This window comes from Cherax quadricarinatus, chromosome 24 (genome assembly GCF_038502225.1).
Source record: "Cherax quadricarinatus isolate ZL_2023a chromosome 24, ASM3850222v1, whole genome shotgun sequence".
Lineage (NCBI taxonomy): Eukaryota > Metazoa > Arthropoda > Malacostraca > Decapoda > Parastacidae > Cherax > Cherax quadricarinatus.
Window position 1 is genome coordinate 16,222,719 of NC_091315.1, and position 19,442 is coordinate 16,242,160.

The following is a 19,442-nucleotide window of genomic DNA, read 5'->3' on the forward strand; positions in this document are numbered from 1 at the left end:
GGTGACACCCTCATTAAAGTAGGAATAGTGATACCCTCATTAAAGCAGGAATAGTGCCACCTTCATTGCGGTAGGAATAATGGCACCTTAATTAAGGTAGGAATGGGGCACCAAAATTCCTTCTCACGGTCTCTGATTTTTCTGTCGCTTCTCTCCTACGTTCGCCTTTCTCCAACACTAACCTCTTGGCACTGGTGCCACCCACACAAGCATTAGTGCCACCCACACAGACACTAGTGTCACATACAGAGACACTAGTGTTACCCACACAAGCACTATTGCCACCCACACAGACACTAGTGTCACCTACACAGACACTAGTGTCACCTACACAGACACTAGTGCCACCCACACAGATACTAGTGCCACCCACACAGACACTAATGCCACCTACACAGACACTAGTGTCACCTACGCAGACACTAGTGTCACCTACATAGACACTAGTGCCACCCAAAACGGACATTAGTGTCACCTACACAGACACTAGTGTCACCTACACAGACACTAGTGCCACCCACACAGACACTAGTGTCACCTACACAGACACTAGTGCCACCCACACAGACACTAGTGTCACCAATACAGACACTAGTGTCACCTACACAGACACTAGTGTCACCTACACAGACACTAGTGCCACCCAAAACAGACATTAGTGTCACCTATACAGACACTAGTGTCACCCACACAGACACTAGTGCCACCCACACAGACACTAGTGTCACCTACACAGACACTAGTGCCACCCACACAGACACTAGTGTCACCAACACAGACACTAGTGTCACCTACACAGACACTAGTGCCACCCAAAACAGATATTAGTGTCACCTACACAGACACTAGTGTCACCTACACAGACACTAGTGTCACCTACACAGACACTAGTGTCACCTACACAGACACTAGTGCCACCCACACAGACACTACTGTTACTCACCCTCACTTCAAAAATAACTCATCATCCCAGTCATTGAGTCGTCTGCCAAGAATTTCATTAAGAGTTACCTACTTTAAAAGTTTGTATTTTTTCCTGGGTGATAATGGTCACATGGTTATGAGGAAGTCTTATCAGACGTCCAGTCAGGCACAGAAAAAGTCTGACTGTGTGTCGAAACAAGTGATCAGGTGTTGACTTCATTCTGAGCAGTTCTAATCTGACCTCGTCTTGGGGTTAGCTTAGGTCAGGAAACAGGACAAGTGTTTCCTGACGCGGGTCTTAGTCAAACGATGACCCGCCGTTGAAGTTTTTAGTCATCTGACTGAGGCCTTCTGCTGGCTTACCTGTCCGCCCCTTTAAAAATTATGGTCAGTTATAACCTTATAATTATGTCAGGTATTCCTTGATTTTTTCATAGAATTTTTTTTTTTTTTTGTAAAATCAGTGACACGTCAGTTTTAGATGTAATAAGAATACTCTCTCTCTCTCTCTCTCTCTCTCTCTCTCTCTCTCTCTCTCTCTCTCTCTCTCTCTCTCTCTCTCTCTCTCTCTCTCTCTCTCTCTCTCTCTTTCTCTCTCTCTCTTCATATTCCACTGTTTCTTGTCGTTCTTGTTTATTATTTGAGATAAAAACACAATTTGTCTTGCTGTGTGTAAAGACGTTCATTGAGGTGATGTCAGGAGGTAATGATTTCCTTGTGTTAACTCTTGCTGTAACTACGTCGTGAATGATTGTGTTTATGTACTCACCTGGGTGTGGTTCTGGGAGTCGAATCACAGCTCCTGCTCACTCTTAATAGCAAATAATCTGTTCCACAATTTTTGTGCCTATTGGACCATGTAGTACCTTCTATTACCTTCTTATCGAAGCCACTCCACCTCTCTCCATGTGTGTATCTTTACATGTGTGTTAGAATGTGTTAGTACACTTGTATATATGTACGTGTATACTTGTGTACTCACCGAGTACACACACGAGGTCGAAAATCTGCTGCTGACTCTGCCTCCTAAAGTACCTAGCTTAGCATCACTGATTTCTGACCACTTTGGCCTTATCTGCTCTTGAAGCTGTGTATTGAATTTATCTTCGCCACTGCCTCAACAGAGTCATTCCATTTTTCAGCCATCATGAGACTAAAAAAAATATTCCTTTACATTCCTATGGCTTTCCTCTGTTGTCAGTTTCCACCTGTGTTCCCTTGTTCAAACATTTTGCTCTTATCTGCTCTGTCAGTTCTTAAGATGATGTATGTGGTGATGGTCTCAACATATTTAATATATAAGCTTATGAAGTATTTTTGTTTTAGAGTTCCCGGAAACTATTCTGAGGTTTGTTAATCTTGCAGTGTTATATGCTACTAAAGTTACACGTTTTATGTGTTTTACCGACAACCTGTTTAGTGTTATGTTTTCCTCCGGTCCTTTTCGCTCACTGATATTTGCAGCTTCTCTCCGTCCATGCTGTACTCCGTGTCTGGTCTGCCCTCTCCTCCTCGAAAAATCATGATCTTCAATTTGTCTGGAGTGAACGGGAGAAGTCACTTTTTGACCATATCCCCGGTTACTGAGGTCTCTGTAGAGTTTATCGCTGTCCTCTCCTGTTCTTATTCTTCTTATTAGTTTTACACAGCCAGAAAATAAGGAAACATAGGACTCAGGTTCCTCTAATAGGTTTTCACACACATACACACACACACACACAAACACACACACAAACACACACACACACAAACACACACACACACAAACACACACACACACAAGCACACACACACAATGTGTGTATATATATATATATATATATATATATATATATATATATATATATATATATATATATATATATATATATATATATATATATATATATACTAGGTCCTAACAGTGGTCCTAACACTGATCCTTGCAGAACTCCACTCGTTATTCTCTCCCATTCTGATGTCTCATTCCTTGTTGTGACTCTTTGGCTTCCATCATTAGGTACTCCTTGACTCACTAGAAAAACTGCCTCTTAAACCCTCCTTGTTTTTTCTACTTTCTGTACTAATTTCTGAATGGTTCTGTGTCAAATGCTTTATTTCAATAGTTCAAGAAAATGCAATCCACTTAATGCTTTCTTAGTTGCTTCATCTCTGTGACTGTGTTGCTAAATTCCAGCAAGTATGTAAGACAGGTTTTTCCATCCATAAATCCGTGCCGGTTTTCTGTGAAAAAAAAATTCTGGCTGAGTCCCAATATCCTTTTCCTTACTATCTTTTGCAGGGTCTCGTGTCTGTCCTTTTTTTGTTTTTATAAATGGCAAACATATACCTTTTCTAATTTTCTGGCAGCTCTCTTGATTGGAGAGATTGGTTGAATTTTTTTTTTTGCTATTGGGTCACATAGTTGTTTTGCCTCTTCTCTCACCAGACATAGATGTATGTTATCTGATATTATTGTTATTGTTATATCAAGCTTACTTAGTAATCTTATCAGCTCTTCTTGTGTTAATGTTATCTAGCGCTTGTTGCTCTCTCCTGGCTACAGTGCTGTAAGGCAACTCTCCACTTTCCTCGGTAAAAACTTCTTTCAATCTTCTGCCATGTGTATTGCATACTTTTCTCTCATTCTTTGTCAGCGGCGTTTCCATCTTCTTTCTTCAGTATTTATCGTTTAGTCTGTCAGAGTTTTTTTTTTTTATGTGGCTGTGGAGTAACTTTGGTTCCGTTTTTGCCTTTGATGCTGCAGCATTCTCAAGTTGTCTTTCAACGTCCTTATTCTTGCACATATATTTCTAGCTCTCTTGTGTATTTCCAGGTTTTCTGCAATTGGAGTTGTTTTATATATTTCTTTCGAACCCTCTTGCTCCTCCACTTGGCCTTCCTGCTTCTTGATTGAACTATGGGCTCTCGTATTTTTCTTGTGTCTCTTCTGAATGCTTAAAATTAATCTCCTCTGCCTTTTGGCACTATGATTCTGTTACGTTCATCATTACTTGTACAGCTCTCCCCTCCAGCTTCCTTTGCCATTCCACTTGATTCAGAAAATTTCTCATGACATTGTAGTCCCTTCTTGTGTAGCCCCATTGTTATATACTTCCTCCCTTCCTTTCTTCGCTTCCCTTTCCCATCGGGCACTCAAAACTTAATACCACATGATTACTGGCTCCTCTTAGTTCCCCATATTTAATTTCTGCTAAGTCGTACTAATTTTTGTGAGAAAACCGGAGAGTTTGTAGCTTGTATGTTTGTGTGTGTGTGTGTGTATGGGGGGTGTAGGTGTGTGTGTCTTGGGGGTTTAGGTGTGTGTCAGAGAAAGAGACTATAAAGAAGTAAACACGAAGGAAGACAAATGAGTGCACTAATACTGCCAGAAAATGTAATACACGAAGATAAACATCGAGAAACTGCAATCCAAAATTAAAGCAAACAGACTGCTATGTGGCAAGTGTTTCACCTTTACCAAGTGAGCCATGGGATCGACCTTCAATTAGGAGTGCGAAGAGGAGCTCCACTCTACACACAAACAGGATCAAACACTCCATCTGAACTATCAAAATAGTTTCAGTTGAATCTGCAAACTCGAGCAACATGGAATCCAAGCGCATTCTTGTGCTCCTCTGTCTTTCGATACTTATAGGAAGGATAATCTGGAGCATTTTGGGGGAAATTGTGATTATTATTTCCTATAAGGTTGTTTTCTTATTAAAAACGTAATATTTTTTCTTCCAGATAAATACATAGACATGTACCTTGTGATGTGATGGTCTCCTGATTACTGAAGAAACAGTGACCTAAGCTGGCTAATTTGTTCTCTTCTAATATATTAACTTACTATTCTCTTCTACAACTAAATGCCTTTATAACATGGTAACCTAATAATAATAATAATAATAATAATAATAATAATAATAATAATAATAATAATAATAATAATAATAATAATAATAATAATAATAATAATAAAAATAATAATAATAACAATAATAATAATAATAATAATAATAATAATAATAATAATAATAATAATAATAATAATAATAATCTTTATTTCTACAACTACACGATACAATTTATACAGGCCATAGCTGACATCAGTGACATACTATATAGAAAAGCCCCTTGTCAGGCAGAGCAATTGGGGCAAATTAGGTTAATTTTGTTCCCAGGATGCAACCCACACCAGTCGGCTAACAGAGACAGACACAGAAACACAACCCAATATTTCCAACCGTATATTAAAATGGTATAAAATACCGACAGGTTGTTAGGTAAGACACGTATGCAACAGTTAGGTATCTTTATTGTGAAACGTTTCGCCTACACAGTAGGCTTCTTCAGTCAAGTACAGAAAAGTTGATAGAAGCAGAAGATACTTGAAGACGATGTAATCAGTCCATCACCCTTAAAGTTTTGAGGTGGTCAGTCCCTCAGTCTGGAGAAGAGCATTGTTCCATAGTATGAAACAATATGGAGAAGAAGTGACAGGATGGAGCTTTAATAGCGCCAAGAGGTGAGACGTAGGAGAGGTAAGAACTCAGATGTTGAGAGGTCCCTCTCAAATCCAGCCCCTCTCACTAGTGGAAGTTGTCGAAGTTGATTGCAGGTCTGTACCAAGATACCCTTGTGTTGCAGTGTCTGACAGATTGAACATTAAAATGGTATAAAATACCGACAGGTTGTTAGGTAAGACACGTATGCAACAGTTAGGTATCTTTATTGTGAAACGTTTCGCCTACACAGTAGGCTTCTTCAGTCAAGTACAGAAAAGTTGATAGAAGCAGAAGATACTTGAAGACGATGTAATCAGTCCATCACCCTTAAAGTTTTGAGGTGGTCAGTCCCTCAGTCTGGAGAAGAGCATTGTTCCATAGTATGAAACAATATGGAGAAGAAGTGACAGGATGGAGCTTTAATAGCGCCAAGAGGTGAGACGTAGGAGAGGTAAGAACTCAGATGTTGAGAGGTCCCTCTCAAATCCAGCCCCTCTCACTAGTGGAAGTTGTCGAAGTTGATTGCTCCATCCTGTCACTTCTTTCTCCATATTGTTTCATACTATGGAACAATGCTCTTCTCCAGACTGAGGGACTGACCACCTCAAAACTTTAAGGGTGATGGACTGATTACATCGTCTTCAAGTATATTCTGCTTCTATCAACTTTTCTGTACTTGACTGAAGAAGCCTACTGTGTAGGCGAAACGTTTCACAATAAAGATACTTAACTGTTGCATACGTGTCTTACCTAACAACCTGTCGGTATTTTATACCATTTTAATGTTCAATCTGTCAGACACTGCAACACAAGGGTATCTTGGTACAGACCTGCAATCAACTTCGACAACTTCCACTAGTGAGAGGGGCTGGATTTGAGAGGGACCTCTCAACATCTGAGTTCTTACCTCTCCTACGTCTCACCTCTTGGCGCTATTAAAGCTCCATCCTGTCACTTCTTCTCCATATTGTTTGATACTATGGAACAATGCTCTTCTCCAGACTGAGGGACTGACCACCTCAAAACTTTAAGGGTGATGGACTGATTACATCGTCTTCAAGTATCTTCTGCTTCTGAACATTAAAATGGTATAAAATACCGACAGATTGTTAGGTAAGACACATATGCAACAGTTAGGTATCTTTATTTCGAAACGTTTCGCCTACACAGTAGGCTTCTTCAGTCGAGTACAGAAAAGTTGATAGAAGCAGAAGATACTTGAAGACGATGTAATCAGTCCATCACCCTTAAAGTTTTGAGGTGGTCAGTCCCTCAGTCTGGAGAAGAGCTTTGTTCCGTTGTCTGAAACAATATGAAGTTGAAGTGACAGGATGGAGCCTTTATATAGTGCCAGGAGGTGAGACGTAGGTTGCTTTGGGAGGGCAGGTCCCTCTCAAACCCAGCCGTTCTCACTAGTAGAGGTCGAAGTTGATGGTCTGTACCAAGATACCCTTGTGTTGCAGTGTCTGACAGAATGAACATTAAAATGGTATAAAATACCGACAGATTGTTAGGTAAGACACATATGCAACAGTTAGGTATCTTTATTTCGAAACGTTTCGCCTACACAGTAGGCTTCTTCAGTCGAGTACAGAAAAGTTGATAGAAGCAGAAGATACTTGAAGACGATGTAATCAGTCCATCACCCTTAAAGTTTTGAGGTGGTCAGTCCCTCAGTCTGGAGAAGAGCTTTGTTCCGTTGTCTGAAACAATATGAAGTTGAAGTGACAGGATGGAGCCTTTATATAGTGCCAGGAGGTGAGACGTAGGTTGCTTTGGGAGGGCAGGTCCCTCTCAAACCCAGCCGTTCTCACTAGTAGAGGTCGAAGTTGATGGTCTGTACCAAGATACCCTTGTGTTGCAGTGTCTGACAGAATGAACATTAAAATGGTATAAAATACCGACAGATTGTTAGGTAAGACACATATGCAACAGTTAGGTATCTTTATTTCGAAACGTTTCGCCTACACAGTAGGCTTCTTCAGTCGAGTACAGAAAAGTTGATAGAAGCAGAAGATACTTGAAGACGATGTAATCAGTCCATCACCCTTAAAGTTTTGAGGTGGTCAGTCCCTCAGTCTGGAGAAGAGCTTTGTTCCGTTGTCTGAAACAATATGAAGTTGAAGTGACAGGATGGAGCCTTTATATAGTGCCAGGAGGTGAGACGTAGGTTGCTTTGGGAGGGCAGGTCCCTCTCAAACCCAGCCGTTCTCACTAGTAGAGGTCGAAGTTGATGGTCTGTACCAAGATACCCTTGTGTTGCAGTGTCTGACAGAATGAACATTAAAATGGTATAAAATACCGACAGATTGTTAGGTAAGACACATATGCAACAGTTAGGTATCTTTATTTCGAAACGTTTCGCCTACACAGTAGGCTTCTTCAGTCGAGTACAGAAAAGTTGATAGAAGCAGAAGATACTTGAAGACGATGTAATCAGTCCATCACCCTTAAAGTTTTGAGGTGGTCAGTCCCTCAGTCTGGAGAAGAGCTTTGTTCCGTTGTCTGAAACAATATGAAGTTGAAGTGACAGGATGGAGCCTTTATATAGTGCCAGGAGGTGAGACGTAGGTTGCTTTGGGAGGGCAGGTCCCTCTCAAACCCAGCCGTTCTCACTAGTAGAGGTCGAAGTTGATGGTCTGTACCAAGATACCCTTGTGTTGCAGTGTCTGACAGAATGAACATTAAAATGGTATAAAATACCGACAGATTGTTAGGTAAGACACATATGCAACAGTTAGGTATCTTTATTTCGAAACGTTTCGCCTACACAGTAGGCTTCTTCAGTCGAGTACAGAAAAGTTGATAGAAGCAGAAGATACTTGAAGACGATGTAATCAGTCCATCACCCTTAAAGTTTTGAGGTGGTCAGTCCCTCAGTCTGGAGAAGAGCTTTGTTCCGTTGTCTGAAACAATATGAAGTTGAAGTGACAGGATGGAGCCTTTATATAGTGCCAGGAGGTGAGACGTAGGTTGCTTTGGGAGGGCAGGTCCCTCTCAAACCCAGCCGTTCTCACTAGTAGAGGTCGAAGTTGATGGTCTGTACCAAGATACCCTTGTGTTGCAGTGTCTGACAGAATGAACATTAAAATGGTATAAAATACCGACAGATTGTTAGGTAAGACACATATGCAACAGTTAGGTATCTTTATTTCGAAACGTTTCGCCTACACAGTAGGCTTCTTCAGTCGAGTACAGAAAAGTTGATAGAAGCAGAAGATACTTGAAGACGATGTAATCAGTCCATCACCCTTAAAGTTTTGAGGTGGTCAGTCCCTCAGTCTGGAGAAGAGCTTTGTTCCGTTGTCTGAAACAATATGAAGTTGAAGTGACAGGATGGAGCCTTTATATAGTGCCAGGAGGTGAGACGTAGGTTGCTTTGGGAGGGCAGGTCCCTCTCAAACCCAGCCGTTCTCACTAGTAGAGGTCGAAGTTGATGGTCTGTACCAAGATACCCTTGTGTTGCAGTGTCTGACAGTACATCGTCTTCAAGTATCTTCTGCTTCTATCAACTTTTCTGTACTCGACTGAAGAAGCCTACTGTGTAGGCGAAACGTTTCGAAATAAAGATACCTAACTGCTGCATATGTGTCTTTAACAATCTGTCATTATTTTATACCATTTTAATGTTCATTCTGTCAGACACTGCAACACAAGGGACATCAGCACAGACCCAACTTCGGCCTCTACTGGTGAGAACGGCTGGGTTGAGGAGGCCTGCTTGCTCCCAAAGCAGCTTACGTCACCTCCTGGCTGCCTATAGGGGCTCCGTCCCTGTCAGCTGGCACTCATCATTGTTCAGACAATGATTAACTCAGCTTCTCCAATGACCACCTCAGAAGGATGATGAACTGTTCACATCGTCTTCAGTATCTTCTAACTATCAGCTTTCTGGCACTCGACTGAAGAAACACCCTACTGTGTGGGCAACGTTTCGAGCAGATACTTACAACTGTTGCATATGTGTTTCTTGCCTGCTTTGTTCATTGATTTACCATTGCAACTGATCTGTCGAACACTGCCACAAATTATCTTGGTGCAGACCATCGGCTCAGGCTCTACTGAGCAGCTGAGTTGAAGGACCTGCCCTCCCAAGCGGCACCGTCTCACTCTCCTGGCCTCACTGGTATCCTGTGCTTCAACTCATATTGTTTCGAACAACGAACAACTCTTCTCGAACACAGGACTGACCACCTCAAAGCACAGGTGATGAACTGTTGCATCGATGTTTGAAAGTATCGCTGTCAACTTTTCTGTCGACTGTTTACTGTGTGAGCGAAACGTTTCGAAGTCGAAGATGCTAGCTATTGCGTATGTGTCTTTAATCGTCATTGACCCTTGCCATTTAATGTTCATTCACAATCGAACACTGCAACACGAAAAAGATTATGTATTACACAGACAATACGACACTCTGTGGCGGCTGAGGACTGCTCCAAGCTGACCACGTCGCCTCTATTTGCGAGCTCCTGTCGCTTCAACTTCGCTATTGTTTCGAACAACGAATGCTCTTCAGACTGACCACCTCAGGGTGATGGACTGTTGTTACATCGTCTTCCAAAGTATCTTCTGCTGCTCAACTTTTCGTGCTGACTGAAGAAACCTACTGGCTGAGCGAACAATAAAATGGTATAAAATACCGACAGATTGTTAGGTAAGACACATATGCAACAGTTAGGTATCTTTATTTCGAAACGTTTCGCCTACACAGTAGGCTTCTTCAGTCGAGTACAGAAAAGTTGATAGAAGCAGAAGATACTTGAAGACGATGTAATCAGTCCATCACCCTTAAAGTTTTGAGGTGGTCAGTCCCTCAGTCTGGAGAAGAGCTTTGTTCCGTTGTCTGAAACAATATGAAGTTGAAGTGACAGGATGGAGCCTTTATATAGTGCCAGGAGGTGAGACGTAGGTTGCTTTGGGAGGGCAGGTCCCTCTCAAACCCAGCCGTTCTCACTAGTAGAGGTCGAAGTTGATGGTCTGTACCAAGATACCCTTGTGTTGCAGTGTCTGACAGAATGAACATTAAAATGGTATAAAATACCGACAGATTGTTAGGTAAGACACATATGCAACAGTTAGGTATCTTTATTTCGAAACGTTTCGCCTACACAGTAGGCTTCTTCAGTCGAGTACAGAAAAGTTGATAGAAGCAGAAGATACTTGAAGACGATGTAATCAGTCCATCACCCTTAAAGTTTTGAGGTGGTCAGTCCCTCAGTCTGGAGAAGAGCTTTGTTCCGTTGTCTGAAACAATATGAAGTTGAAGTGACAGGATGGAGCCTTTATATAGTGCCAGGAGGTGAGACGTAGGTTGCTTTGGGAGGGCAGGTCCCTCTCAAACCCAGCCGTTCTCACTAGTAGAGGTCGAAGTTGATGGTCTGTACCAAGATACCCTTGTGTTGCAGTGTCTGACAGAATGAACATTAAAATGGTATAAAATACCGACAGATTGTTAGGTAAGACACATATGCAACAGTTAGGTATCTTTATTTCGAAACGTTTCGCCTACACAGTAGGCTTCTTCAGTCGAGTACAGAAAAGTTGATAGAAGCAGAAGATACTTGAAGACGATGTAATCAGTCCATCACCCTTAAAGTTTTGAGGTGGTCAGTCCCTCAGTCTGGAGAAGAGCTTTGTTCCGTTGTCTGAAACAATATGAAGTTGAAGTGACAGGATGGAGCCTTTATATAGTGCCAGGAGGTGAGACGTAGGTTGCTTTGGGAGGGCAGGTCCCTCTCAAACCCAGCCGTTCTCACTAGTAGAGGTCGAAGTTGATGGTCTGTACCAAGATACCCTTGTGTTGCAGTGTCTGACAGAATGAACATTAAAATGGTATAAAATACCGACAGATTGTTAGGTAAGACACATATGCAACAGTTAGGTATCTTTATTTCGAAACGTTTCGCCTACACAGTAGGCTTCTTCAGTCGAGTACAGAAAAGTTGATAGAAGCAGAAGATACTTGAAGACGATGTAATCAGTCCATCACCCTTAAAGTTTTGAGGTGGTCAGTCCCTCAGTCTGGAGAAGAGCTTTGTTCCGTTGTCTGAAACAATATGAAGTTGAAGTGACAGGATGGAGCCTTTATATAGTGCCAGGAGGTGAGACGTAGGTTGCTTTGGGAGGGCAGGTCCCTCTCAAACCCAGCCGTTCTCACTAGTAGAGGTCGAAGTTGATGGTCTGTACCAAGATACCCTTGTGTTGCAGTGTCTGACAGAATGGACATTAAAAATGGTATAAAATACCGACAGATTGTTAGGTAAGACACATATGCAACAGTTAGGTATCTTTATTTCGAAACGTTTCGCCTACACAGTAGGCTTCTTCAGTCGAGTACAGAAAAGTTGATAGAAGCAGAAGATACTTGAAGACGATGTAATCAGTCCATCACCCTTAAAGTTTTGAGGTGGTCAGTCCCTCAGTCTGGAGAAGAGCATTGTTCCGTTGTCTGAAACAATATGAAGTTGAAGTGACAGGATGGAGCCTTTATATAGTGCCAGGAGGTGAGACGTAGGTTGCTTTGGGAGGGCAGGTCCCTCTCAAACCCAGCCGTTCTCACTAGTAGAGGTCGAAGTTGATGGTCTGTACCAAGATACCCTTGTGTTGCAGTGTCTGACAGAATGAACATTAAAATGGTATAAAATACCGACAGATTGTTAGGTAAGACACATATGCAACAGTTAGGTATCTTTATTTCGAAACGTTTCGCCTACACAGTAGGCTTCTTCAGTCGAGTACAGAAAAGTTGATAGAAGCAGAAGATACTTGAAGACGATGTAATCAGTCCATCACCCTTAAAGTTTTGAGGTGGTCAGTCCCTCAGTCTGGAGAAGAGCTTTGTTCCGTTGTCTGAAACAATATGAAGTTGAAGTGACAGGATGGAGCCTTTATATAGTGCCAGGAGGTGAGACGTAGGTTGCTTTGGGAGGGCAGGTCCCTCTCAAACCCAGCCGTTCTCACTAGTAGAGGTCGAAGTTGATGGTCTGTACCAAGATACCCTTGTGTTGCAGTGTCTGACAGAATGAACATTAAAATGGTATAAAATACCGACAGATTGTTAGGTAAGACACATATGCAACAGTTAGGTATCTTTATTTCGAAACGTTTCGCCTACACAGTAGGCTTCTTCAGTTGAGTACAGAAAAGTTGATAGAAGCAGAAGATACTTGAAGACGATGTAATCAGTCCATCACCCTTAAAGTTTTGAGGTGGTCAGTCCCTCAGTCTGGAGAAGAGCTTTGTTCCGTTGTCTGAAACAATATGAAGTTGAAGTGACAGGATGGAGCCTTTATATAGTGCCAGGAGGTGAGACGTAGGTTGCTTTGGGAGGGCAGGTCCCTCTCAAACCCAGCCGTTCTCACTAGTAGAGGTCGAAGTTGATGGTCTGTACCAAGATACCCTTGTGTTGCAGTGTCTGACAGAATGAACATAATATAAAGAATGAATATAAAGGCTCCATCCTTTCACTTCAACTTCATATTGTTTCAGACAACGGAACAAAGCTCTTCTCCAGACTGAGGGACTGACCACCTCAAAACTTTAAGGGTGATGGACTGATTACATCGTCTTCAAGTATCTTCTGCTTCTATCAACTTTTCTGTACTCGACTGAAGAAGCCTACTGTGTAGGCGAAACGTTTCGAAATAAAGATACCTAACTGTTGCATATGTGTCTTACCTAACAATCTGTCGGTATTTTATACCATTTTAATGTTCATTCTGTCAGACACTGCAACAGGCCTCTGCTGGTGGCTTGGCTGGGTTTTGGGGGACCTGCCTCTGAAAGCAACCTACGTCTCTCTGGCACTGCCTCTCAAAGCTCCCGTCTGTCACTTCAACTGTGTGTTCGAACACAGCAGTTCAACTCTTCTCAGACGAGTGACACCTCAAGCTGCAAAGTGATGGACTGGAGTACATCGTCAGCTTCGAAAGCGCTCTTCTGCTTTCTATCAACTTTCTGTACTCGCTGAAAGAAAGCCTACTGTCCAGGCAGCATTTCGGCTCAAAAGCTGCTGGCTGTGCATATGTGTCTGCCCTGTCGACATTTGCCCAATGTTCATTCTCGGTGCTACTGGCCTGAAGAGTAACTGGTGCAGACCATCAGCGACCTCTACTGTGAACGACTGAGTTTGAAAGGGTTCTACTTTCCAAAGCTGGCTCACCTGGCCTCTGTAAGGCTCCGTCTGTCACTTCAGCTGTTGTTCGAACAACAATTTCTTCCTAACCAGACGGACGACCGCCTCAAGCTTTGAAGTGATGGACTGGTCCATCGTCTTCAGTCTCTAACATCAACTTTCTGTGCTCGACTGAAAAGCCTGCCTGAGCGGCTGGTGAATAAGATACCTGGCTGTTGCGTAGTAATATACTTACTATTGTCTGTCATTGTTTTATGCCATTTAATGTTCGTCTGTCGTTACTGTTTTACAAGTATCTTTGACGCAGACATCGGCTAGACCTCTACTAGTGAGGAACGACTTTTAATTTGAGAAGGGACACTGCCCTCGAAAAGCGACCTGCATCTGCACCTCCTGGCTTTTTAACTCCCGTCTGTTTCACTTCAGCTTCATATTGTTCGAACAACGAACAAACTCGCCTTGCTGAGACTTGACACCTCAAACAGGGTGATGAACTGTTACATCGTCTTCAGGCTGTCTTCTGCTTCTATCTTTCTGTAACTCTGGCTCAATGAAACTTTACTGTGTGAACAGCTTTGAGTACCTAGAAAACTAAGATACCACAGCATTTGCATATGTCTTGCTAACTAATCTCTGTCATTATTTTATACCATGCAATGTTGTTCTATCAACACTACTGGCTACAAGCTATGCTGTGCAGGCCATCTCAAACACTCTACAGTGAGCATTTGGAGTTGGAGGGACCTGCCTCCCAAGCTGCCGTCTCACCTCCTGGCATATAAGGCGCCGTCTGTCTTCAACTTCATATTATTTCGAACGGAACAAGCTTCTTCTCCAGACTGAGACTGACCATCTCAAGGCTTTGAGTGATGGTTTGTTGTCGTCTTCAATCTTCTGTCTATCAACTTTGCGCTGCTCGCTGAAAGCCTATGACGTGAGCGAAGCGTTTCGACAAGATCTTTAACTGTTGCATGTGTCTTGCCTAATAATCTGTCATTGTTGCTACCATTTAATGTTCGTCTGTCGTTGCTCAGCACGAGGGGTATCTTTGGTACCAGACCCATCAACTTCGACCTCTGCAGTGAGAACGGCACGAATTTGAGGACCTGCCCTCCCAAAGCGACATTCCTGACATATATGAGCTCCGTCCTGTCGCTTCAACTTTCATATTGTTTCGAACAACGAACAAGCTATTTTCTCAATTTGAGGTTTGACACCTCAGAGCACAAAGGTGATGGACTGACCATAGGTATCTTCAATGTCTTCTGCTTTGTCCTTTCTGTGCTCGAAACAACACAAGGGTATCTTGGTACAGACCATCAACTTCGACCTCTACTAGTGAGAACGGCTGGGTTTGAGAGGGACCTGCCCTCCCAAAGCAACCTACGTCTCACCTCCTGGCACTATATAAAGGCTCCATCCTGTCACTTCAACTTCATATTGTTTCAGACAACGGAACAAAGCTCTTCTCCAGACTGAGGGACTGACCACCTCAAAACTTTAAGGGTGATGGACTGATTACATCGTCTTCAAGTATCTTCTGCTTCTATCAACTTTTCTGTACTCGACTGAAGAAGCCTACTGTGTAGGCGAAACGTTTCGAAATAAAGATACCTAACTGTTGCATATGTGTCTTACCTAACAATCTGTCGGTATTTTATACCATTTTAATGTTCATTCTGTCAGACACTGCAACACAAGGGTATCTTGGTACAGACCATCAACTTCGACCTCTACTAGTGAGAACGGCTGGGTTTGAGAGGGACCTGCCCTCCCAAAGCAACCTACGTCTCACCTCCTGGCACTATATAAAGGCTCCATCCTGTCACTTCAACTTCATATTGTTTCAGACAACGGAACAAAGCTCTTCTCCAGACTGAGGGACTGACCACCTCAAAACTTTAAGGGTGATGGACTGATTACATCGTCTTCAAGTATCTTCTGCTTCTATCAACTTTTCTGTACTCGACTGAAGAAGCCTACTGTGTAGGCGAAACGTTTCGAAATAAAGATACCTAACTGTTGCATATGTGTCTTACCTAACAATCTGTCGGTATTTTATACCATTTTAATGTTCATTCTGTCAGACACTGCAACACAAGGGTATCTTGGTACAGACCATCAACTTCGACCTCTACTAGTGAGAACGGCTGGGTTTGAGAGGGACCTGCCCTCCCAAAGCAACCTACGTCTCACCTCCTGGCACTATATAAAGGCTCCATCCTGTCACTTCAACTTCATATTGTTTCAGACAACGGAACAAAGCTCTTCTCCAGACTGAGGGACTGACCACCTCAAAACTTTAAGGGTGATGGACTGATTACATCGTCTTCAAGTATCTTCTGCTTCTATCAACTTTTCTGTACTCGACTGAAGAAGCCTACTGTGTAGGCGAAACGTTTCGAAATAAAGATACCTAACTGTTGCATATGTGTCTTACCTAACAATCTGTCGGTATTTTATACCATTTTAATGTTCATTCTGTCAGACACTGCAACACAAGGGTATCTTGGTACAGACCATCAACTTCGACCTCTACTAGTGAGAACGGCTGGGTTTGAGAGGGACCTGCCCTCCCAAAGCAACCTACGTCTCACCTCCTGGCACTATATAAAGGCTCCATCCTGTCACTTCAACTTCATATTGTTTCAGACAACGGAACAAAGCTCTTCTCCAGACTGAGGGACTGACCACCTCAAAACTTTAAGGGTGATGGACTGATTACATCGTCTTCAAGTATCTTCTGCTTCTATCAACTTTTCTGTACTTGACTGAAGAAGCCTACTGTGTAGGCGAAACGTTTCGAAATAAAGATACCTAACTGTTGCATATGTGTCTTACCTAACAATCTGTCGGTATTTTATACCATTTTAATGTTCATTCTGTCAGACACTGCAACACAATCGTATCTTGGTACAGACCATCAACTTCGACCTCTACTAGTGAGAACGGCTGGGTTTGAGAGGGACCTGCCCTCCCAAAGCAACCTACGTCTCACCTCCTGGCACTATATAAAGGCTCCATCCTGTCACTTCAACTTCATATTGTTTCAGACAACGGAACAAAGCTCTTCTCCAGACTGAGGGACTGACCACCTCAAAACTTTAAGGGTGATGGACTGATTACATCGTCTTCAAGTATCTTCTGCTTCTATCAACTTTTCTGTACTCGACTGAAGAAGCCTACTGTGTAGGCGAAACGTTTCGAAATAAAGATACCTAACTGTTGCATATGTGTCTTACCTAACAATCTTCTGCTTCTATCAACTTTTCTGTACTTGACTGAAGAAGCCTACTGTGTAGGCGAAACGTTTCACAATAAAGATACCTAACTGTTGCATACGTGTCTTACCTAACAACCTGTCGGTATTTTATACCATTTTAATGTTCAATCTGTCAGACACTGCAACACAAGGGTATCTTGGTACAGACCTGCAATCAACTTCGACAACTTCCACTAGTGAGAGGGGCTGGATTTGAGAGGGACCTCTCAACATCTGAGTTCTTACCTCTCCTACGTCTCACCTCTTGGCGCTATTAAAGCTCCATCCTGTCACTTCTTCTCCATATTGTTTCATACTATGGAACAATGCTCTTCTCCAGACTGAGGGACTGACCACCTCAAAACTTTAAGGGTGATGGACTGATTACATCGTCTTCAAGTATCTTCTGCTTCTATCAACTTTTCTGTACTTGACTGAAGAAGCCTACTGTGTAGGCGAAACGTTTCACAATAAAGATACCTAACTGTTGCATACGTGTCTTACCTAACAACATTTCCAACCGTACCGAGGATCGAACCACGGACCTCAGTGTTTGGGCTGAGCACGCTATTAACGAGCTACGGTTAATAGCTTCTTTTAATGCTTCTACAACATTACTTTGATCAACTTTACCTTAGATCAACTTAGCCTTAGATCAACTTAGCCGTGTCCAAGGGAAAACAACCCAAAATTAGAACAAACGTCAACTTTCACATGAGAAGACCTAACTTACCCGAATTAATTATTCTCCGAGCAACCTGTCCGCCTCTCATCCCTCACCCCCTCTCATTGCGCAACCCCTTTCATCAAGCAACCCCTCTCATCAAGCAACCCCTCTCATCAAGCAACCCCTCTCACCACGTCCCCATTTCTCCACGTCCCATCACACCCTATTTTCTTCTCATCCCGCATCTCTCATCTGGTACCCCTCCTCTCTCACTCTGCCTCCCTGTTACCACGACCCACTCTTTCTGCTGGTATGGTAAAGAACAAACACAAGCGCCCTCACCCGAGTGCACACACACACACACACACACACACACACACACACACACACGCACGCACGCACACACACACACACACACACACACACACACACACACACACACACACACACACACACACACACACGCACACACACACACACACACACACACACACACACACACACACACACACACACACACACACACACACACACACACTGCAAACAGGCCAAATGTCTACCAACAAGCATCTTTAATAACTAGTAATTAACTATTAGAACACAAAGAGTAAAAGTAAACAGAGTTAAGGTAGAAGCTACCTCAGTGGAGAGCGCTGTTCCACAAGGTACAGTACTCATGACCCTCAGCATTTTCCTCATCCTGATATCTGACATTGACAAAGATGTGAACCATAGAACCGTGTCTTCCTTTGCAGGAGATACTAGAATTTGGAAGACAGTGTCATCCACTGAGGGCACTGTAAATCTCCAAGCGGTTATAAACCAAGTTTTCCACTGGGGAGTGGAAAGTAATGTTATGTTCACTGACGACAAATTTCAGTTACTGGCACAGTAAAGGAAAAGTTGAGACAAAAAGGAGTATAAAATAAATTCTATCTACACGATACAGAGGAAAACCAATGTGAAAGCTTAGGAATGATAATGTCAGAGGACCTCGTCTTCAAGGATCACAATAGCGTCGTTCTCGTAACTGCTAGAAAATTGATAGGGTGGATAATAAGAACTTTCAAAACAAGAGATGCCAAGCTAGTGATTATCCTTATTAAGTAACTTGTTCTCTCTTGGCAGGAATACTTCTGTACATTTACAGCCCAAGTCAAGACAGGTGGAATTAAAGATCATAAGACACAGCATTGCTTTCTGTGAAACTTTTCTATTAGAAGCCCCGTAGCTTATCGGTAGAGTGCTGGAACTGTTAATCTCGGGACCAGGGTTCCAGTATCCCGTCCACCTTTCTGTTTAAAGGCCGAATATTCAGAACACCCTTAAAATTTGGACTTTTCCCCAAATTTTTGTTACATATTAATAGGCTGATAGCTAACTAAAGTTCTAACCAACTAACTGACTCACCTGACGTCTTGTGGGTGATGTAAAGAATAGAACGGAAGGATGAACCAAGCTCACTTCGACTCCACGTCTTCGAGTTCTGACGACGAATGCGCCTACGACCGCACTTCCTGATGAACTGACAGAGATCCTCCTGTGAACGGTGGGAGAGACGGAAAACAGTACTGATTATTCACAATAACATATATGCATTAATATATAAAGGTTCTCATGTGGACGGTGAGGGAGAGAGAGAGGAACAGGAACAAGGTTTGACAAGAAATCTTTCTCTCTTTGTTTCTCTTTCCCAGAAACCAAATTGTAATCTTAGTATATGTAGATGATTTAGGGGACTCATGAGAAGGGTGTCGCATATATTTTATTAAGCATGATTTTCATTAATGCTTAGTACAGATGTATTTGTGTGGAAATACCAATGTATTTGTTTCTACAGCAACGAGAGTCATGTCAGTGGTGCCGCATCTTCAGTAATAGGTTCAGACTTTTTTATATAATATTTACGACGGTTCTAGCACTTCCTATTTCCTTCTTTTAATTTATTCCTCTCTTCTGCCATTT

General features: G+C 42.5%; 1 protein-coding gene across 1 annotated transcript in view; it reads right to left on the minus strand.

Moving 5' to 3' along the window:
* The window catches only part of LOC128690839 (neuromedin-K receptor), a 284,333-nt gene that overhangs the window by 20,266 nt on the left and 244,625 nt on the right, over positions 1–19,442 (minus strand). Inside the window, exon 5 of the mRNA XM_070088495.1 lies at positions 18,888–19,017. Coding sequence (XP_069944596.1) covers positions 18,888–19,017 — 130 coding nt within the window. The remainder of the gene's footprint in view (positions 1–18,887; positions 19,018–19,442) is intronic.